The 21030-nt window shown below is 37.5% G+C and overlaps 1 protein-coding gene across 1 annotated transcript in view; it reads left to right on the top strand.

The window, feature by feature from the left end:
* The first annotated feature begins 777 nt into the window (after nt 1-777).
* usp9 (ubiquitin specific peptidase 9) overlaps nt 778-21030 on the top strand; it is a 39417-nt gene continuing 19164 nt past the window's right edge. The window contains exons 1-16 of the mRNA XM_039653083.2: nt 778-1143; nt 8143-8396; nt 12061-12206; nt 12409-12488; nt 12679-12791; nt 13299-13517; nt 13856-13971; nt 14062-14313; nt 14399-14537; nt 14967-15119; nt 15471-15575; nt 16967-17173; nt 17332-17468; nt 17667-17705; nt 20474-20607; nt 20738-20825. Of these exons, the coding sequence (XP_039509017.1) occupies nt 8301-8396; nt 12061-12206; nt 12409-12488; nt 12679-12791; nt 13299-13517; nt 13856-13971; nt 14062-14313; nt 14399-14537; nt 14967-15119; nt 15471-15575; nt 16967-17173; nt 17332-17468; nt 17667-17705; nt 20474-20607; nt 20738-20825 (2024 nt within the window). The 5' untranslated portion in view covers nt 778-1143; nt 8143-8300. The remainder of the gene's footprint in view (nt 1144-8142; nt 8397-12060; nt 12207-12408; nt 12489-12678; nt 12792-13298; nt 13518-13855; nt 13972-14061; nt 14314-14398; nt 14538-14966; nt 15120-15470; nt 15576-16966; nt 17174-17331; nt 17469-17666; nt 17706-20473; nt 20608-20737; nt 20826-21030) is intronic.

Genomic DNA, 21030 nt, shown 5'->3' with positions numbered 1-21030 from the left:
TTTCAAGCATGCAGGAAAATTTATGCAACAATTTATGCAATCTTCTTCTTTTTTTTTTTTTTTAAACACAGAAAAGAGGTGTTTTACTCACATTAACAACATTGCCAGGGGGGGCTGACATTTAAATGTACAGCTTTAAATTCAGATTATAGCCTATTATTGATAACAGCACATTGCGCTATGTTTATTTTATTTATAAAACTTATAAACATTCCAAAATGCATTTAACAATCTTTAAAATACAGTATCATATTATAATGACAGTGTCAGGAATGACACTATAATGACATGAATGTTCACTGCATTTTGGTGTCATTATGGTGCCATTATGAGTGACACCAATTCTTACAAAAATGATTCTTACCCGAATTCTTCCAGGACGATCTTGAATCGACATGGTTATTTTTTTTTTTATCTCAGAAATGTATACTAGATTAAATTTTATTCAATGTAACGTTGAAATATAAATTATTATTATTTTTTAAATAATTTTAAATTTAATTGGTTATATGAGTTATTTATATGCTTTGTCCAAGACAGGTCTACTTCACCACAAAAGAAAAAGAAAATCCTGTGTCTATACAACATTTCCTATATAAATGTGTTCAGGTGCATCAAAAAAACGAAGTAATTTCGTTACAAGAATAATGATTTTTAATATCACAAATCTGGTGTCAGGAAGGCGCGCTGTCCTCGAAACCACGCATGCCCAGCTGAGTCACACGTCCAGGCAGTTATGCACGGATATACTTCACATTTACTTCCATCCATAGCACGGTGACGGGTCTCTTAGCAGCCTGACACAGGAGAGAAAGAGAGAGAGAGCGAGAGAGAGAGAGAGAGTGAGAGAGCGAGAGAGAGAGAGAGAGAGAGAGAGAGAGAGAGAGAGAGAGAGCGAGAGAGAGCGCGAGCGCGACTGGAGGCAGTTTAAGGGAGGGGGGCAGCAGCAGCAGCAGTAGTCGATGCTGGTGACGCAGGAAAAACACCCAACAGCAGACAATAAACCAATGGTCTGATCTCAACACAAGCGTGTTATTTATAATCGGGACTGCCAGGCACATGCACGCGGCCGAGTAATTATTAAACAGCACTTAAATGATCCGATCTGGGATCGTATGGAGGAAAGATCTCGTTTGATTCTCGGTAAGTGGGTTTGTGTGTGAAGCTAAAGGAAACTAGCCGCTAATGGCAGATGATTTGCAAGTCAGTGCTCACTTAGCTTAGCTCGAACAGCTCAATGAACGAATTAAATACTTTTGGATATTTGACAACGCTTATATATTTACAATCCCCGCGCACTTTAGCAGTGCAGTCGCTATAAATATCTATTCGAGCTAAATAGCATTTACATTTAACGGCAGCTCTGTTTGAGGAGGTTGATTTGTGGCTAAACAAGTGGTTTTGACGTGGGCAGGTCGGTTGTTTTTGATACTAGTTGATCCCTCTTAGATTTTGGCAGGTTATGATGTATAATATGGGCTTGTTGGATAATTAAAATTAGTGTTTAGAATGTTTTATAGCTTCAAATCCACTGTCACGAGCTGATTGTGTTTTGCTGGTCTCCAGCTGTTAGCCGTTAGCACGTTAGCTTGTTTCTGCTTCTGTATTTACATTCACTTTCGCTCTTACTTTGAGTTATAAATTAAGATTGTATGTACCAAAACAGTATAATCTGAAGCCTCAGAGATTTAATAACATTTTATGCATGGCTGGTTTCACAGATAACCCTGTTGTAACTCTGATTGTGTTTGGAAGAGGAAACGGGCCTAAACTGCCACAGTTTCAAACTAGGCCCAATACATAATGGCTGTGTCTCGAAACCAAGTCTGCTGCCCACCCAGACAATATATATTTGGACATCGTAGTCGCGTTTTCAGCTTTTAAACTGACCGAGGCTGAAAACCTTGTAAGTTCCCTTCTTTGACAGCATTTTTGGGCGTCATGGGCTGTCTAGGTAGCAGCTCAATGTGTTTTGTGAAACAGCCAATATCACCTCTTTTATGTATAATTCAGTATTCTGGTATATGTAACGTTACAGTATTTCCTTTAGCTACAATATTTATATTGACGTTATGGGAAACGCCCATCTTTGTCCATTAGCGACAGTAACGTTAATTTCCTCCCATTATCTAATCAGGTTAGTCGGTACGTTTTTATGCTGCTTGCCAGTTCTTCGGCATCTGGTGGGTTTATTATGACAAATATGAACGGTGTGTGTGTTAATATTAGGGAATTATTATATCTGTCTAGTGTGATGTCACATTGTTTCAGGGAAATGTTTCTGTTCTCATTATGCATACTACTAGCCTGTCCACAATTACTGCCAAACCAGCAGGTTAGTTTAAAAGTTTAAAACAATCTAACTCCTTCTGATTCTGTGTTATTGTCTTGTTCTTTGTGGAAAGTTTTTTTTCTTGTATTAGAGAATCTAGACCTGTTACTTTTAATTGAAATGTCAAGTCGAGCTTTGTCATTTTGAAAGACCATATTGAAGAACTTTTATTTTCCAACATTGGTCAAATGTGTTAATAGATTGTTACACTAACCTTTGTGAATTTCTGTATAGTTTCATTTGATATCCCAATTTCTTTGTTAAATTGATGTTTGAAAAATTTTTAATACTTTTAAAATTAGTCATTTTTATAATCTATATAAAAAATATTTTATTTTATTTTTTACAACATACTAGGATTGCTCTCATTGATCAAAAGCAAAAATGCAAGAGCGATATTTGGTGCATAACTTTACAGAAATCAGTGCCCAAATGCCATGTCAGCATGTCTTTCTCATGTTTGAAATTTGTGTTGGTTTGGCTTTGTCTTCTTTTTTTTGTAGCTAACGAAAATGTTTTGCTCATTACAAATCATACATCCATTAAATTGTTGAGTAAAGCTGCAGCTATTCTGCCTTATTAGTTTGAGAGCCATTTGGCAATTCGGTGAGTGCAATGAAAAAAGACTTGTTTAGGGTTTTATTACATTGCACAGACATGCTTCATTTTAATATTTGTTAAAATCTATAGCACATCCAAGGTTGTTAGTATTTACTTACCATGACACATGACATTTCTTTAAAGGGGTCTGAACCACATTATTTTATACTGTTTTCTGGGGTGCAATTATAATGAATGATTTTATTATTTAGAAATTAAAGGCCTGGTTTTCGCACTCTGATTTCAATGCTCTGCTTTAAGGGGTGTGTCTGCTGTGAGACTTCAGTCTAAATGCCCACTGCTTTGATTGGCTAACATCTTTGCATTTGGAAATAGCTAAATATTACACATGTAATTCTATCAAACTTTTAACATATTTTTCTATTCCAATTCTGTAGCCTACTAATTGTGAAAAGTGTTGATTATAGCTTTATATTTAGAACTATAGCATCATATTTAGATTGTGATATGAAAGGTTGCAGTGGATGAGCTTGTAGGTGATCACGTTTAGCACATGAATGCAGCGATTTCATCATTTTAACTCGATTTCTGCATACTAACAAATGCTTTCGTCAAAACCAACGGTGGAAACACAATGTAAATGAGATTTGTTGATTCTAACGGTAGTTTAGTCCGGAACACTCGCGCTTTTTAATTGACAGTTCCTGTGATTGTGAAGAAAGCATTTCTATATATAATAGAATAACAGTTTAACAGAATAATAACAGCATAATAGAAACACAGTCTAAGGGCCCTTTCACACCTACCTTGTTTGGCCCAGACTTTCTGACTTTTCGGTTTGGTCCGAATCAAAATTGGAGGTGTGAAATCTCCCCCGGACCACGGTCCGAACCAAACAGATGAAATTTGGTCCGACGAAAAGAGGTAGTCTCGGTCCGGATGAAACTGAAAAAAGGTTTGGTTCGTTTCTAGTGTGAAAGCATTTCTGTATGGTTTGGACTTTCAGACCTTTTACAGGAAGTTCTGGTGGTTCCCAAAAAGCCGAAAAAACAGAAGGTTGCAGGAAAAATTAGCCGTGGTAGCACATGGGGAGATGAGGAGACGAGGTTTTTAATTGAAGAAAGGTCTGATGACATAATTAAAGTCAACATAGTCATCTCCTCCTTTCCTGCCGATGGCGGCGGCGATAAAATGTTTGCATGATGAGAACGTTCATTTGGCGAATTTGAACTAGCCTTGTGTATAGTTGGTGCTGCAGGTAATTATGCCAGAAAAATAACAATATAGTTGCAGCGAAATGCGTCTGTTCGTTTATGTTGTCAAAGTTATCCGCCGAATTGACAACATGCAAACATCAGACACACGTCCATTTACTAAACCAATCAGCCCACATAGATGATGATGACAGGATGCAAGTATGTTGTGTAAAGTTCTTTAGTGCGCTTGCATAATTGCAGTGGGAAACCAAACCAAAACTTTTTGAAAGTATAAAATGTATCAAAACGTGACCTTTGGTTTGGACCTTGGGGCGGACTTTAAGGTGTGAAACGCCCTAAATAACAGATTATTTTCATCTTATTAAGAGAAACAATGTGAAGTTGACCTTTTAGTCACTGCTGGTTTGATGTACTGACAAACAATTAATGATTTTGTGACACAAACATCTCACTGTAGGCCTACATGAATCATTACATATTACTAGAAATCATTGGTGATTTTGGTTAGACATGTACACATAATTATTGGTATTGGTAACAGCAGAAGTGACACAGAAAAACGTTTTTACTCGTATAACATAAGTGTGTGTTGCACCATTCCTGATGAATCCAATATAGAAGGCGCAGCATAGTTTTTACATTTCAGGCTCCTCGCAAATCCAATGCAGCTACTGTTTTTTTTTTTTTTCCCACCTGGCACTGCACAACATTTTGCACTCTTCAAAGGCGTGTTCGTTGCTTAGCTGCTCGATCCAGTGTTAGCATCACGTCTCTTATTTACCTACTACAACTTGTCGTGCTCACGTCAGTAGGCGGGGATATTGAACTTTAGGTTCATGATGTCACCAAGCTGGGAAGAAGATCATTGTAGGCCCTCAAAAGGCCCCTGTTATGGATTTTTGAAAATGACCTTTCATGTATTGTGTAACATAGCTCTTAGTGAACAAAAACATCCTGCAAAGTTTTAAATTTGAAAGTGCACATTATATAAAGATTGTCTTTCAAATGTAATAGTCGAGTCGACTCTGAGTCAATGAAATTAATCGTTTTTCAAACGAGTCATCAGCCGTTTCGTTGTGAAGTCAAGACGAAACATTAACACATTGCCCGCCCACTTATTGCGTGCGTATACACCAGGGAACACTTCAACCTCATGTCGAGAAGGTCCTCGTTTCCTTTCCTCGCTTCCTTCCCTCAGACGCGAGGAAAGGAAACAAGGATGCACAAATAAGAAATGAGAAGCACCCTCAGATTTGTCAAAAAAAAACATGCAGATCAAGAGGATCCACAAAGGAATTACATTTTCTAAAGGGTTGTTGTTAATGTGATATTTTGGGGGGAATTGTGCAGCAGTCAACTAGAGCAGTGTAGAACCCAGGCTACAGTTTGAGTACACGCTTGCAATGGGGAAAGCATGAGGCTTAAGGCTGATTTAAACTTCTGCGTCGGACCTACGGCGGAGCCTATGCGCTATATACTACGCGTTGGTTTTCATTTATACTTCTGCGTCGTTGTCCGCATTGACGTGCAATTACACATGCAGAGGCAGCATGTGAAACCCGGGGAGCGGTTCTAGCAGACCAATCACAGCGCTTGCGGTACGCGTTGAATTGGCGCGATTTGCAAATCAGGGTACGCGCGCTACACACAGACTACGGAGTAGCTACGGTGTGAGTTCGATGCAGAAGTATAAATTGGGCTTAACTTAACAACATCAATGTCGTAATGAATTGAAATATCCTTAAATAATGTATAGTTATCTGCATCTTTCCATCTCTTATGTATAGTTACTTTTTAAACCAGTTGCCGCGGTAATGAACAACCTGCTTGTTAAAGCGAATGTATAATCCTGTATCTGAGGCAAAATTACTAAATATGCAGCGCAAGTAATTTAAACGGACAAGCAGTCAACATGGGGACAGGTGCTATGCTAGCTGTCACAGTATGAGACATTTTACAGGAGGCATTCTGTGATTTTTGGAGACAGAAAGATTATATATCATCTCGAACTCGAAGTCATTGGAAGGTTGTATTCATAATTTAATTGTTGATAAAGTCGATGAAAAGTTTCAGCTCCAGGCAAAAATGTACAGGTCACAGTGTAAACGTTATAAACCGCATATCATTGCCATCATCGTTTGGTGCTACAGTATTTACACAAATCATTCAGTACAACATTGTTAACATTGTTAACATTTGTTACTCGGTTTACATATACGTTAATGAAGCTAAGTGACATGATGTTCAACGCAGCTTGAAGCTAACATTAACGTTTTGTAATGTTAGGCTAACATTAGCCTAACGTTACATTAGAGATTTTTAAATGAGTTGTTGACTTTACTTAGAATAGATGTTTAATTTATCTACGTTTAGTTGGTGTTGTGGTCTACCGCGTAACTTAATCCAGAGCAGACGGACACTTGTCTTGGTTGAGATGTGGCTCGGGAAAGGGTAAAAAATACACAATGTCGCCCAGCCTCTCAGGAACCTTGTGTCGGAGTTGCATGTACCCCATGCACACCGTTTGACCATTTTAAACTTAAAATGACAAGAAATACGAATGAAAACTGACTAACTGCAATGCATTTCAGTGGACGTGGAAGCAAAGAATGTCAGAGTGTATTGGGTTAGCTGCGCACTGTGATTGGCTCATCGCATTTGAGGGCGTGGCTTAGCCATAGTTCAATTGTAAGCCTAAGTAGATCGTAAAACCATTGCCACGAATTGTACAATCAACTTGGTTCATGATGCTTCCGAGAAACTCAGCCCAGACCTGTTTTTGATGCTATGATTTAATACACTTTGAACCAGCCAACAATGCTTCAATGCAATGCAATGCTACTTATGCTTCCTCTTGGCAAGCATAACATATACTATAAAATTATCTGATACTTGTTTTAATTTAAACAACATATATTGTAGTTGTTTAGTGATTGTTGTTATACAATATATGATCATATAACTATAAATCGTTCTTCAAGAGAATCTTTATCAAAATGATCAGCTTTGCATTTAACATTGTTTCTCACAAGCAGTTCTGTGCTACCATGTATGTGCACTAAATATGAAATGTCAGATATTCATCATTTTCATGAGCAAACAAATTTGAACTCTTGGAATATATGTAGGGTTGAAACAACTAGCCTAACTAATTTTTTTCATGCAGCTTAAAGACAAGTACATACTCAGTAGTTAAAAAAGAACAAATAAAAAATTATTAATTGCACAAATAAATACAACTGAACAAAGATATGATTGAAATAAGCAAATATGGTATTCAGATACAGAAACTGTAATCAAATGTAAAATAACAAAAAAAAAATGGAACATTAGTAAAATAAAGTAGATTTGTAACTATACAACAGCTATACAAATGTGTCTAAACAGGTTGCAATTATAAAGAGCTTTGTAAATTTAGTCTTAAGTGTTTGATTGAATAAAAAACAACACCATGTTTACTTTATTAATGCACATACCTGGTCTTGTACAAAAATATATCTGTTCCAAAGAAAAAAAAAGGGTCTTGGTGATTTAGATCATTTAAAAATCTACTCTTCCTTTTCACTTTTGCGTCAAATGTCAAATAGGCCTTAGTGTGTGATGTCATATGAGTAATGTAGACATTGGTATAGTTATCTCACCTTTGGTCTAGCTCCATTCTGAAATGCAACACCTACTTTTCACAATCTAATTTCTGATAGATAAAATGAAGTCCCTCCCTGTTTTTTCTGACCATGTGTCAGAAAAGGAAGTTAATTCACATTGATTTTATCATAAGAGCGAGGTCTAAGCATGGACATAGAATGAAAGTTAGTGCAATCTTAATACAATCTTAATTTAAAAATAAATTATAGTTATGCTCAGCTCTAAAATATAGCATGAGCTCTTTATAAGCACAATCTATCAAATTATTTAAAAAATTCTCTATCCAGTAATCATGAATTTCTGCTAGGTCATGTGAATTAATTTTTCAAATGGTGTGAGAACTCCTTTTAAAGATTGATTGATGTTAATATCTTTGTTATTTTTCAGGTTATGCAATGGTCTCTGCAACATATCCAGTCCCCCAGGTGGTGCTTTCACTTTCAGAAGTGTGCCGGTTCTCCATCGCTCCTGAGGAGAAACTGATTTCTTCTGGTGTGCCAGCTACATAAGCAGACAAGATTGCAAAGATCTGCCCCGTGTCGAGTATGACGGCCACGACCCGTGGCTCCCCTGTGGGAGGGAATGACGGTCAGGGCCAGGCTCCGGATGGCCAGTCCCAGCCACCCCTGCCCCAAAACCAGGTCAGTGCTCCATTGGAATTCCCCCTTTCCATTTGATTGCTGTTGGAACACATCTGCCTTTTGCTGTTACTCAAGTAAAACTGTCACTGAAAATAATTTATATTTCATCGATAAGGTTTGCAGTCCCTGGGTTGTGCTGCGTTACATTCTTCAAACCACATTTGATCTGGTTTGACAGTTGACTTAGTTCCAAAGAAAAAAAAAAAAAACATGGATGCAAATATGTTTCTGTAATTGTGCTCTGCCCTGAAAGGAACAGATGTCAACAGAGGGAAAAGTTATTAGGTAACAGTAGGACGATCAAAAAAAAAAAAAAAAAAAAAAACGTGCCTCCTGTATCAAATTACGATGTTTCTTCTTTTATATATGTGCCTTCTGCATTAAAGAGATAAATATGAGCTTATCTCTGAATTGTTTGTAATAATGTATTTTTTTATTACATTTCCAGTATTTTATAAATATTAATCTTGTACACAACTTTCTAGTTTGTTTTTTCTAGTGTCTGTGATATAACAGTGCTTTTTGGGTGTTCAGACTTTTTTTGATCGCGTACATGATCTCCATGTTATTTTTTTAGCACTATTGTAACAATAATCCACAGTGTTCTGTTGCATCATTATTTGAATTACTTAATTGCTCATCAGCCTGTTATTATAAATGATTTTAGGTTCACTTGCCACTAAATGTTACAATGCATGACCACAGTTTGTGTATAGTTTTGCATGAATCTCAGGCTTTTCCTTGCTAAGAAGGGAAAATGCAGATAGTTAAGTGTTTCTTAGTGAGACCTTAAAAAGATCATTGTTCTTTTTTTAATATTCTCTTATACATGTCTATTAAATATAGCCATGTTTCCACCACAATTACCAGGAACTATTTGTCCCAGGAACTTTTTTCATAGGAACTTTTTTTTTGCGGGGGTGGGAATATTATGTAGTGACGTTGAACTGCGTGCGACTGACGTTGAAGAATTTTTACCCGGAACTTCATTTAGACCCTGGTTCCTGCGGTGTAAACACACCGAATACCACTCCAAAGTTTCTAGTTCCTGGGGAAAGTTCCTGTGGTGGAAACGTGGCTTATGATAAACAGAAACTTAACCTTGCATGCTTGATGCAAGAAGAAACTTAATTGGTTCTCGTACTAGGGGTGTAGCCTTAGGGGTGTATCGGAGCCTTAATGACGATTCGATACAATACCGATTTCTTTAGCCAACGATTCGATTATTTTTGATGCCTCAGAATTTCCCGCGATACGATTCAATACTAGATATTTTTACATGATATCTATTAAGTTTCAAATACGTTACCTGTTGACTTGGATTAAACTCAGTTCATATATATGCCCATATTAACTTTTTGAAGGTCAAATTTGGTTTGTGTAGACTAATGGATGGAACAAAATTATAAGAGGATATCTAAATTTAGTTTTAGAAGATGGAAAAAAATGGAGTTTCTTCTGAGATGTATAATAAAGCCTATGTCTTATTGAGCTTTTGGAAGCAAGGGCATCACTGTCTTTGTCTTTCCGATTGAATAACGCTTTAACAATGGTTTAATGCGTTTGTGGTTAAAAAACTGAAACCCCAGCATTATGACCAAAGAAAAGGTGAGAGGCTCCCTTTGATTTTGTTGCAGAGGGCAATTGTTACATTCTCCAGGGATAGACTGCAGCAGTGTTATCTATTACACCTGTGATCAACGAATGCATGTTAAAAAGGCAGGAATCAATGAGGATGAGATGCCTGGCAGAGAAAAGCACACCAGTTGGTTAGAAATGTGTAGTGCCTAGGCACGAGAAGGAAACTGGCTATGTAGGTCAGCCAAGCAGAAGGAGCCTTTTCCAGCACACCCCCACATTTCCCAAGTTCCGCAGGCTCCATTCAGCTCTACATGCAGAGCTCCAGCCCACTTGCATCCATTGACACGGCACAGGAAACTGACTCTGAGCATCTTCTTTATCTTCCTTGCGCTTCTTTTCATTCTTTTAATCCCTCGCATGGAAACATACTTTATGCTTGCTTTTAAGACACCTGAATCATTAAGTTGCAGACCCGGCGCCAGGCACAAATTCATGGACATGCATTACACTATTATTTTTTTACAGGCATTATTTTTTTCAGGGGGGCACAAATGAGATCAACCTCTTTGCATAATAACATTAAGCGATTATGAACATTTATGATACAATGATAATGATCGATAGTCCATAATAATGAAGTTAACAAGGTTGCAATGTTGAGGCTTGCGTAGCCTCTCGAGGAGAAATTGAAACAAATGAGCGCAACATGCAAAAGAAACTCGGATAACATATTTTGGTAAAAATTCAGTTTTTATATTTATAACATGAGACAGTTAATCACATGACCACGAGTGCTGAATACCTTCACAATTGACTGATTTCATTTGACCGTTCAATAACAAGTAATTCATATTAAGTCACTTACACTTTAGACTGAATATTGACTGTTTTTATTCCATTTTAGCAGCGAAAATAGTTCAAATCCAAACACTGCACATATCTCAGCAGAACCATCTTGTTTGACCGCAACGTTCAACCATGTTTTCATTACTGAATGATTCAGCGCTTTGAACGAAACGGTTGAGCCAAAGATTCAATGACCCATTCATAAACAACTGCCTCATTCTTAATGAATCCGCAGTTTGAATGAATGACTCTAGTTGTCCATTTGTTCATTTGGACGTGAAATATTTGTATTGTATGTTTTTATGTGGATGACCGAATACTTTTTTATCTGTAATACAATTTTACCTGCGGGTACGAAATAAAAACTATCTACCTACCTGACTCAGACTCTCTAAATAAGATCGTTTATCACCTGAATTCCCTCTCATTATCGACAAACCAATCAAATCCATTTAATTTTTAGCAAGGCCGTAGAGTTGAAGGGAGACAGGCTTGTCTAGGGTGGGCACTAGTGACTCACAGGGCAGGCCAGCCCCCCCAATTATATAATCATATTTGGGTGGCCCAGGCCCAAAATAAAAAATTTACTTGGTGAAAAATAACATTTACCATTTTTGTCATGGCGCCGGGACTAGTGTGGTTTGCATTATTATTATTTTTTTAATAAAACAAAAAATGTGTTAAAAGGAAGTCTTTTAAATCTCAAAATACCAAAAAATGGTAACTAAGTAAATTATTAATGAAATTTGTCATTCCCTCGTGTTTCATTTATTTTCCATTTACCACAATTTATTTGCCATGCATAGTCTTTATGCTATTCAGAGCTACACAATTAATCGTTAAAATGTTGCAATCCCGATTAAAAAACCCACACAATCTTATAGCTAAATGACAACGATTTGGCTGTCCATTAAACCTTGGACAAAGTCGCACCGGAACGTTCAAATCTACGTTTGTGCTGTCACTATAACGTATAAATACAGGTATTTTCACCCAGACATTATCATTATTTCTGTTACAATAATTGTATGGTATAAACTGATTTATATAAGCACTGGCAAATGCAAAGCATTACAGACAACGTGTGTTACGAGCATGGTTTCTCGCCATCTTTTACTGCCTGTGTGGCTGTAATAATTGAATAATAGTGCTCTTCAAGTTTGTAGTAATGACCCAGAATGTTATCTTTGTATCTGAGTCGTGCACTTCCTCAACCTATGAACTGTTTGCATTGCAGACATCCTCTCCCAACTCATCCAACGAGAACTCCCCTGTGAGCCCTCCAGATGAGCAGGGTCAGGGGGACTGTCCCACTCCCCTGGAGGAGGAGGAGCCAGCTTTCCCTCACACTGAACTGGCCAAGCTGGATGACATGATCAACAGGTTTGGCCTCTTATTGTACATTTGGTCAAATTGTGTGTATAATTGAATCTGGAGCACTGGAGATGAACGATAAGGATGTTGATATGAAGTATATTTATTTCTGCTATTATCCATTGATAAAGAGAGATTGCACATCTGTGTCTTATCAATTATGTATTAAGTAGACTAATTATGCTGTTGTTGTTTTTTTTTTTATGTACAGACCTCGCTGGGTCGTTCCAGTTTTGCCAAAGGGTGAATTAGAAGTTCTTCTTGAAGCTGCTATAGATCTTTGTAAAAAAGGTAATGCTTTATTTTTAGCTCTTGTTTGTCAGTTGATAGTCTTTCTTTATTCATTAGTTTTATTTGCTACACCGTAGCAGAAGCTGTATTACCTGTATTATCTTAAGCTTTCACTTTTGCTCTCAGAGGAATTATTCAGCCTCATTAAATGTCAGCCTCTGATAGGTTTTTCTTTTATTTCTATCTCCAGGACTTGATGTCAAGTGTGAAGCATGCCAGAGATTTTTCAGAGATGGCTTGACAATATCCTTTACGAAAATACTGACAGATGAGGCTGTTAGTGGATGGAAATTTGAGATCCATGTAAGTCCTGCAACCTGCTTGATGGTGGCATTTTAATCATGCCTCCCATTTCAGAAACACGTTTAGGCTTTTTGTTTCCACATTAAAGGGTTTTACCAACCATTTTGCTGTCAGGTCTGTCCTCTCAAGAATTGATTACTTTTTTGGGTGGCTGTGAAGAAACATAATGTTATTTTGGTTGCCTTCATCTTATTTGGCTGTTTGATTGAAATGCCAACGCTTTGATCAAAGAGCTCCTTTCAGTAAAACAGAGGCAGTATTAGGACACAGCTCTGAGTCATCGCTCTCGTATAAGGCTTGTTTTAGCTCCTTAATGGCTGCTCTAGGAACAGCCTCAATGGCACTGCAAATATAGATCATGTTTTTGCATTTAAAGACTTCCCACTCACTGTAAATCAAAGTGCTTCAACTACATTGGCATTTTAGTGTATTTTAAAGCCAGAACATACTCAACACTTCTAGGGTTACGTTTCTGGCCTAACATGTTTTGTCTCATTCTCTCGACAGCGGTGCATCATTAATAACGCCCACCGACTGGTGGAGCTGTGTGTGACCAAGCTATCTCAGGACTGGTTCCCTCTGCTAGAACTCTTGGCAATGGCCACCAACCCCCACTGTAAGTTCCACATCTACAATGGTACCCGGCCCTCTGAGACGGTGCCTGCTGGGGTTCAGCTAGCTGAGGATGAGCTGTTTGCCCGTCCACCTGACCCTCGCTCTCCCAAGGTGAGAGGCTGGAGAAATTTAAAGGGATACTCCACTTTTTTTGGAAATTTCCAAAAAAAGTGGAGTATCCCTTTAAGATTAATCTTTTGGACATTTGTGAAACTAAATTTATGAATTATTGAATTTGTTTTTTGAAATGGCTAAACTTTTCACACAGCACCTGAAATATACCCTTTTTTCTTATGCATTCCTATACATTTTTAATGTGTATTTTAATTTGATGGACATTTTTAAGCATCAGCTACCTGTCTATGAATCTTTCTTTAGCTATAATTTGATATGTTTTATCCTGTATTGGTCTATTCAGTGACAACTTCCTGTTTATTTGTTTCCTGCAGGGCTGGTTGGTGGATTTAATAAACAAATTCGGCACCTTAAACGGGTTTCAAATTCTGCATGATCGATTCATGAGCGGCCAAGCTCTGAATGTTCAGATTATTGCTGCACTCATTAAGTAAGAACTATCAAACATATTGAACAAGTTTGCTTGAAAGCTGGAATTTATTTTTGTAAGGTTTGATTAATTTTTAATCTTTTTTGGCAGGCCTTTTGGACAGTGCTATGAGTTTCTCACTTTGCACACAGTGAAGAAGTACTTCCTTTCCATAATAGAAATGGTTCCCCAGTTTCTTGAAAACCTCACGGACGAGGAATTGAAAAAGGAAGCAAAGAACGAAGCCAAAAACGATGCCCTGTCTATGATAATCAAATCTTTGAAGAACCTGGCTTCTCGAGTACCAGGACAAGAGGAAACAGTGAAGAATTTAGAGATATTTAGGTTAAAAATGATTCTTAGGTGAGCTGACCTTTGCCTTAAACCAGTTTCAGTTTAGGCAGTCCGTTAAATGGTTGTTCTTAATCATTGACCTTTTGTGTTACAGGTTATTGCAGATTTCTTCTTTTAATGGCAAAATGAATGCACTAAATGAAGTAAACAAGGTGATTTCAAGTGTTTCCTACTACACGCATCGTCATGGCAATCCTGAAGAAGAGGAATGGCTGACAGCAGAGCGCATGGCAGTAAGTCTTGCTGCAGTACTTAAAGGGACTCTATGCCATTTTTTTTTTTTAGCTTAACTTAACAGCTTTGGAGTTATTGAAATTGTTATATGACTTCTTTCGGGTTGAATGGCTGTCCTTCCCGCCCCACGCTTGGCAAAAGTTCTGCCACTGGTTTATTAAAGTACATGGGGATAATAGTCAGATTTACATATTTAATCACATGAAAATTCTCACGACTAACAACTTATATTAGATCTCATTAAACGAAAAATTAAACACACGTCACGCTCTGTGAGAGTGGTATTGGTCAGTTGGTCATTATCATTAAATATACTGAGCAAATGAAACCTGTCTTTAAGATACATAGTTCTTTAAAGGTAGTCGACATACATTTTTGGTTCAAATCTGTATCTTTACATTAGATGAACATGCATTTATTTCTCACAGGAATGGATTCAGCAGAACAACATTTTGTCTATTGTGCTGCGAGACAGCCTTCATCAGCCACAGTATGTGGAGAAACTGGAGAAGATCCTTCGATTCGTCATCAAAGAAAAGGCTCTAACGCTTCAGGACCTGGACAACATCTGGGCTGCTCAGGTGAGAGACAGTCTCAAGTTCCTGTGTGATTAATGTGTATTTTATGATCATGTATAATTGTTTAAAATCATGGCATTCTTGCATTCTTCTTAAATTTGCTTTTAAATATATTAAATCTCTTTAACTCATTCTTTCTCATTTTAATCCATTAAGTACCTTTATGAACATTGATGGCATTCATGCAAAGCCATACAATGTCTGAAATATTACCAATCAAATAAAACATCCTGTATATATAATGAAATTATATATTTGGTAACACGTTACATTGGGCAGTTTTTCTAAAATGTATGCTTTATTAGGCAAACTGTCATTCAAAGAGGTTTGTGATAATGGTATTTATATCCTCAGGCTGGGAAACATGAGGCTATTGTCAAGAATGTTCATGATCTCCTTGCAAAGCTGGCATGGGATTTCTCACCTGAACAGCTGGACCATCTCTTCGACTGCTTCAAGGTTATTTATTGCAGTTATATATGAAGAGTTCAGATGCAAAAGCCTCTAAGTGCCATTTGAAATTTTCTTCTAAAATGATCATTTTTATCAAGCTTGTATATTTAAGTTCAGTAATTTCACTTAAATGGCAATGATAATTACCTATTAATTGTCATTTAAGTGAAATTACTAAACTTAAATATACAAGCTTGATAAAAATGGTCATTTTGGAAGAAAATTTCAAATGGCATTTAGAGGCTTTTGCATCTGAACTCTTTATATATATATATATATATATATATATATATATATATATATATATATATATATATATATATATATTAGGGGTGTAACGGTACACAAAAATCACGGTTCGGTACGTACCTCGGTTTTCAAGTCACGGTTCGGTACGTTTTCGATACAGCAAAAAGAAAGAAATGCCAGAGAAATTTTCTATTTGTTTAAAGAAAAAATATTTTTAAATAAGTGTGTTTTCCTAGATCTTGAAACTTTCAGGTTTATAAATGGGGGTCATCTTTGAAGGATGAACAAATAATGTTTTGGTCATCACATTAAAAATAACATTTAAATATATATTTATTTAGATAATGTTTGAATTTTGAAGTGCTGGAAGATGTGTGAAGTACTTGAAAGCATTTCACCATTCCAGCCAGACTGGTTCCAGTTAGTGTTACTATATTAAATCCATGGTGAATGTTGCTGGTGGACGTAAAGTATTACTAGTTCATTCACGGCACAATGTTTCTCCTGGTTTCCATGACAGCGCTGTTTGATCTAATAGAGATCTACGGTTAATAACGGAGAAATGGGAATGCATCTCACTAGATCTCGCAGCGATGTTATTACCTCAGTGGCGAATTCAAATGTTTTCTTTACCGGATCTCTTAGCGCTGTGTAGTAACAGTGCTTGATGGAGATCGGCTCGCGCTGCAGAGATGTTGCTGGTCCGAACTGATAAACGATCCGTGAAGCACATAACGAGTAGCGCAGTTTCGTTCTGCTTTCATTATGGGCATGGGCGCGCCCAGCGTTTTCTATGCGTTTTTAGGCGCTATATGTGAATCCGGCTTTACGCTTGCCATTTGATGTTGCGCAACGTTGTGTTGGCCGCGTCAGCACGAATTTTGCCGGCAGGAAAAATAGTCCAAACAACCGTTCGGTTTGTATGCGTACCGAACCGGAAGCTTCGAACCGAAACGGTTCAATACGAATACATGTACCGTTACACCCCTAATATATATATATATTTTTTTATTTTGTTAATGACCAAATGTTGGTCATATCATACATTGATTTTTTTATTTGGACTTAGCATGTCTATGTGTGCCTTGCTAGCATTTCCACAGATTGCAGAATCTCTGTCCTCAAAGGTGTCATTTTATGGTTTATAGGAGAGCTGGACTAATGCAAGTAAAAAGCAGAGAGAGAAGTTACTGGAATTGATTCGTCGGCTGGCAGAGGATGACAAGGATGGTGTGATGGCTCACAAAGTGCTCAATCTGCTGTGGAATTTGGCCCATAGTGATGATGTTCCTGTGGATATCATGGACCAAGCCCTTAGTGCTCATATCAAGATTTTGGACTATAGCTGCTCCCAGGTACCATGATCAACCTTCTGAAAAATTGCTTCATTTTTCTTAGATTATAACCAAAACAATTCCTTTTTATACAATGTTTTAGTCAGTTGGACCAAAGTGAGGGTGAGTAAACGGTTGAGAATGTTAAAATTAAAAACAGTGCTTTTCTTCTGCTTTAGGACAGGGACACACAGAAGATGCAGTGGATAGACAGATTCATAGAAGAATTAAGAACTAATGACAAATGGGTGATTCCTGCACTGAAGCAAATACGGGAGATCTGTAGCCTCTTTGGAGAAGCCCCCCAGAATTTAAGGTAATACAATTGGTCTCAACCAACTTTAACCATCAATGGCATTGATACTTGTTTTAGTGCAAAAAAATAAGTGGACAAAGATATTTTTGGTGTTATTTACTCATATTCAAGGAGTATTTTCATGAAATTCAACCACACATTTTAGGAAGAGCATGTAAATGTAGCAAATGTATCGTACACATCCCTGTTGTTTTTCAGAAAGAAAATACCTATTAACTTTCTAAAGAGCTTAGAGGGGTAAGTGGACAGTTAATTTTGGGAAATATTACTATTATTATTATTCTAACTAATTTTAAAGCTTAAGTTTGCTTTTGAATTTCAGTAAATGAGTAATTTGCTCGGTGTCTCCTGCACCATCTAATCAAATCACCAATCAGTGTCCATGGACAAGATTCATGTGTATAAAGCTTCTTACAGTAAGAGTGCTGGTGTGGGTTACATTTCCTAAACTTACAAATGCATACTCATGGTATATGGACAAGGTTCGGATCTAGTGCACTCTTCCTTTGGGATGCTTTAAACATTTGAGTCCGTTGGAGAAAAATAAAATTGCAGAGGAAGGCTAAACTCACACTTTCCAATACTTTCCAACACCTTATGCAATAAGTTTTATATGACAACAAATTATTTTTCTGCCTTTGCTTTGATGTCTCGGGATATTGCTTCTCTTATGTAAATTTAAAGTGTTGGTTCACCCCAAAATGAAAGTTCTGTCAGTAATTACTCACCCTCATGTTGTTTCAACCCCGTAAGACTTTCGTTCATCTTCAGAACACAAATTAAGACATTTTTTTATAATTAAATCTGAGATCTGGATCACTCCTCCATAGGCTTCTTAAGGAAACTGGCCGGCCCAAAAGATTTTAAAGGGGTTATATAATGGTACATGCACTTTTACAAGTTGATTGCACTGCAATGTGTTGGCAGTGCCTGCACACAACCATCATTTAATGATAAAAATGCTTCCAGTGTTTTTGTTTTAATGTCCTTATATGTGTTCCCCTTTCTCAAATCGGGCCGCATGACGCCCCTCCCACGGTTGTTGTTTGATGGCAGTGTTTCAACACAGACCCACCCTGAGCGAGCTGTCATCATAGTCCGTCATTGTTGATGCGCTGGATCATAATTTCGTCTAAGCGATTATATTGTTCTGTTCTTGGGTGCAATAACAAACACAGAAACATTTTGATGTTGCTAAATTTGAACCGCTGAAGACGCAGTGGCTGAGTTTTGTTTACGATGGTAATATTCCCCACGATAAATGTCAATGCTTTCATGTTTGATTAGTTGTAACGTTAATCTGTCAATGAACTAACGTATACATCAGTAAACGCACAGCGTTCGTATCTCACTAACGTTACCAAACGTCCTGTTCGAGCCTTAATTGTCGAACTTCTTTGCGGCTGTCATCATGTTCCGGGTGCGACTCCAGTTCAAACTGATACGATTGGACAGATGTGTACTCAGAGATTCCCGCTGCCATTCTCTCCCCAAAATATACCTTCAACTGTTGTCAAGGCAACACTCCACGTGCGCTGTGTCTAACGCCCGCAGAACAGAGGGGCGGGGTTTATTATTTAAAGGCGTATGCACTGAAACGGCTTGCTGAAAACAGAGCTGATTTTGACCTGGTAAAATTAGTGTTTTCCTAAAATACTAATGAGAATTTAAAAAAAAAAAAAAGTAAATTACAAAGTTTTCATTTAGACCCTAAACATTCATACTAACTTGTACAAAAATGGCATTAAATGACCCCTTTAAAGACATCGGTAAAATAATCCAAGTGACTACGGTGGCTCAATCTTAAGTTTATCAAGCGACGAGAATACTTTTTGTGTGCAAAAAAAACCAAACAAAATTAATGACTTTTTTCAACCATTCATTTCCTTCTCTGTTAGCCTCGACGTTTCACATAGTGAAACTACGCAAAGCTTCAAGGTGGCACGTCACGCGCAGGCTCACTATTGGCCAATGCTGGTCATGCGTGTGACGTATGACCTTGAAGCTTTGCGTAGTTTCACTACGTGAAATGACGAGGCCAACAGAGAAGGAAATGAGTAGTTGACGCCCCTATTTGATGACGCACAGAGTCTGATCTCTCCCCTAACACACAATAACATTCCCCGAGCACATTCGCATTCACCGCTCAATCGCGAGTGACTGTCAGTACTCTTAGTTACTACAGCGGAGCCTACAGTTTGCTACCTAGCTATGCCTTCGACACGGACATGCATAGGCTACCTGGATGCGATCACGTACAAAACAGATCGGTATCTTCATTTAAATTCCCAAAAAACGATCGCATCAAGAAGAGGTTTTTAGAGAACCAACCCGCCTCTGAAGTGATCATTTTACACTGGATAGTTTTATAAACTTTCCTCAGAGACAACTGGGATTCACTGATAATCCACTGTTACTGGTGAACGGGGCTGAAACGACTATCTCCCACCTCAGTGTTCATCCTCCCGTCGTGAAAGCAGTTTCACCTAATATCACCGTCGACAGCTTGCCTGCGAGTGGGCGTGGTTTCAGCACAGCCAGCGAACACGCCCCCAGCGTTTGAGAACAGAGATAACTGCTCATTTTTTCAAGATTTTGATAGCTTATTTTATGTACTTGCCGGCTTTTTTTATCATTCAAATTTGGCTGGGTGGCTAATAACACATTTTCTGTGGTGTGACAAACTCAGAACACATACTTAATTTTGACTTTACAGGGACTTTAAGAAGCCTATGGAGGAGTGATCCAGCTCTCAGATTTAATCAAAAATGTCTTAATTTGTGTTCTGAAAATACTAGTAAATACTGACAGAATTTTCATTTTGGGGTGAACTAACCCTATAAGCTTTCAATTAGGGACGAGGAAATTGTCTGTTTCTAAATACAAAAAAAGCCCATTGTCATACGATTTAGATGAAGAAATTGTAATATAATGGACATATTAAAAACAATTAATGGAAGGAAATTTAATTCAGTTATATTTAATGCGTTTTTCTTTCTTTACAGTCAAACGCAGCGGAGTCCACATGTCTTCTATCGACATGACTTAATCAACCAACTGCAGCACAACCATGCACTTGTCACTCTTGTAGCAGAGAACCTGTCTGCATACATGGAGAATATGAGGCAGTTCTCGAAAGGTTTGTGAGTTTGTTTGTTTTTTTGCACATACCTATTCATAATTTATTCATTAAAACATTTGTTTTTGTTCAGGTTTTTGCCCACTATGCTGAACATTTGTTGATGCTAACTTATTTTATGTTTGATCAGAGCACACAGACTTTGATCCTCAGACGGTTAGGCCTGGAAGTCGGTATAGTCATGTACAGGAGGTCCAGGAACGGCTTAATTTCTTGAGGTATTTATACTTCACAAGCAGCCTTTCTATATGCTGTATAGATTGCAGAACCCATATTCAATTCAATTCCGTCCCTTTCTCTTTTCACATTATTGTTGGACTCAAAGCGTTACTCAGTTTTTTTCACTTCACATTTTTACTTGTTTTTTCATCCCTTTGATTTAATTACCAAAACTAAATGCACACAGAAATGTACTTTGTGTAT

The sequence above is a fragment of the Pimephales promelas genome, chromosome 7, assembly GCF_988280905.1.
Source record: "Pimephales promelas chromosome 7, fPimPro1.hap1.1, whole genome shotgun sequence".
In the NCBI taxonomy this organism is placed as follows: Eukaryota; Metazoa; Chordata; class Actinopteri; order Cypriniformes; family Leuciscidae; genus Pimephales; species Pimephales promelas.
This window is presented reverse-complemented; position numbering and strand designations above follow the sequence as displayed.